General features: G+C 50.0%; 1 protein-coding gene across 1 annotated transcript in view; it reads right to left on the bottom strand.

Annotated features, from left to right (window-relative positions):
- LOC119594353 (3'-5' RNA helicase YTHDC2-like) overlaps window positions 1-238 on the bottom strand; it is a gene marked incomplete at its 3' end in the record, with an annotated part of 122,633 nt that overhangs the window by 37,912 nt on the left and 84,483 nt on the right. The window contains 1 exon segment of the mRNA XM_037943411.1: window positions 57-214. Within this exon segment, the coding sequence (XP_037799339.1) occupies window positions 57-214 (158 nt within the window).

The raw sequence follows: 238 nt of genomic DNA on the forward strand, positions 1-238 counted from the left end.
GATGATGCCATACTCAAGGTGAAAACGAGGAGGATTCAAAAATGGCAAACACCTACTTGTATGAGAGGCAGGCAGCTATAGTGAGTACTGGATCAAGGCACTTGAGAACTGTGGCTGTAATGACCATTTTGGCCAAGCGTGGGGGCAGCGGCAAATCCAGCAGGTGGTGGCCCAACTCTGTGACATCCTCCCAGCCATCTAGGGCATCCATGCTCTAGAGAAAAAGGAAAGGAATCAG

This window comes from Penaeus monodon, chromosome 33 (genome assembly GCF_015228065.2).
Source record: "Penaeus monodon isolate SGIC_2016 chromosome 33, NSTDA_Pmon_1, whole genome shotgun sequence".
NCBI lineage: Eukaryota > Metazoa > Arthropoda > Malacostraca > Decapoda > Penaeidae > Penaeus > Penaeus monodon.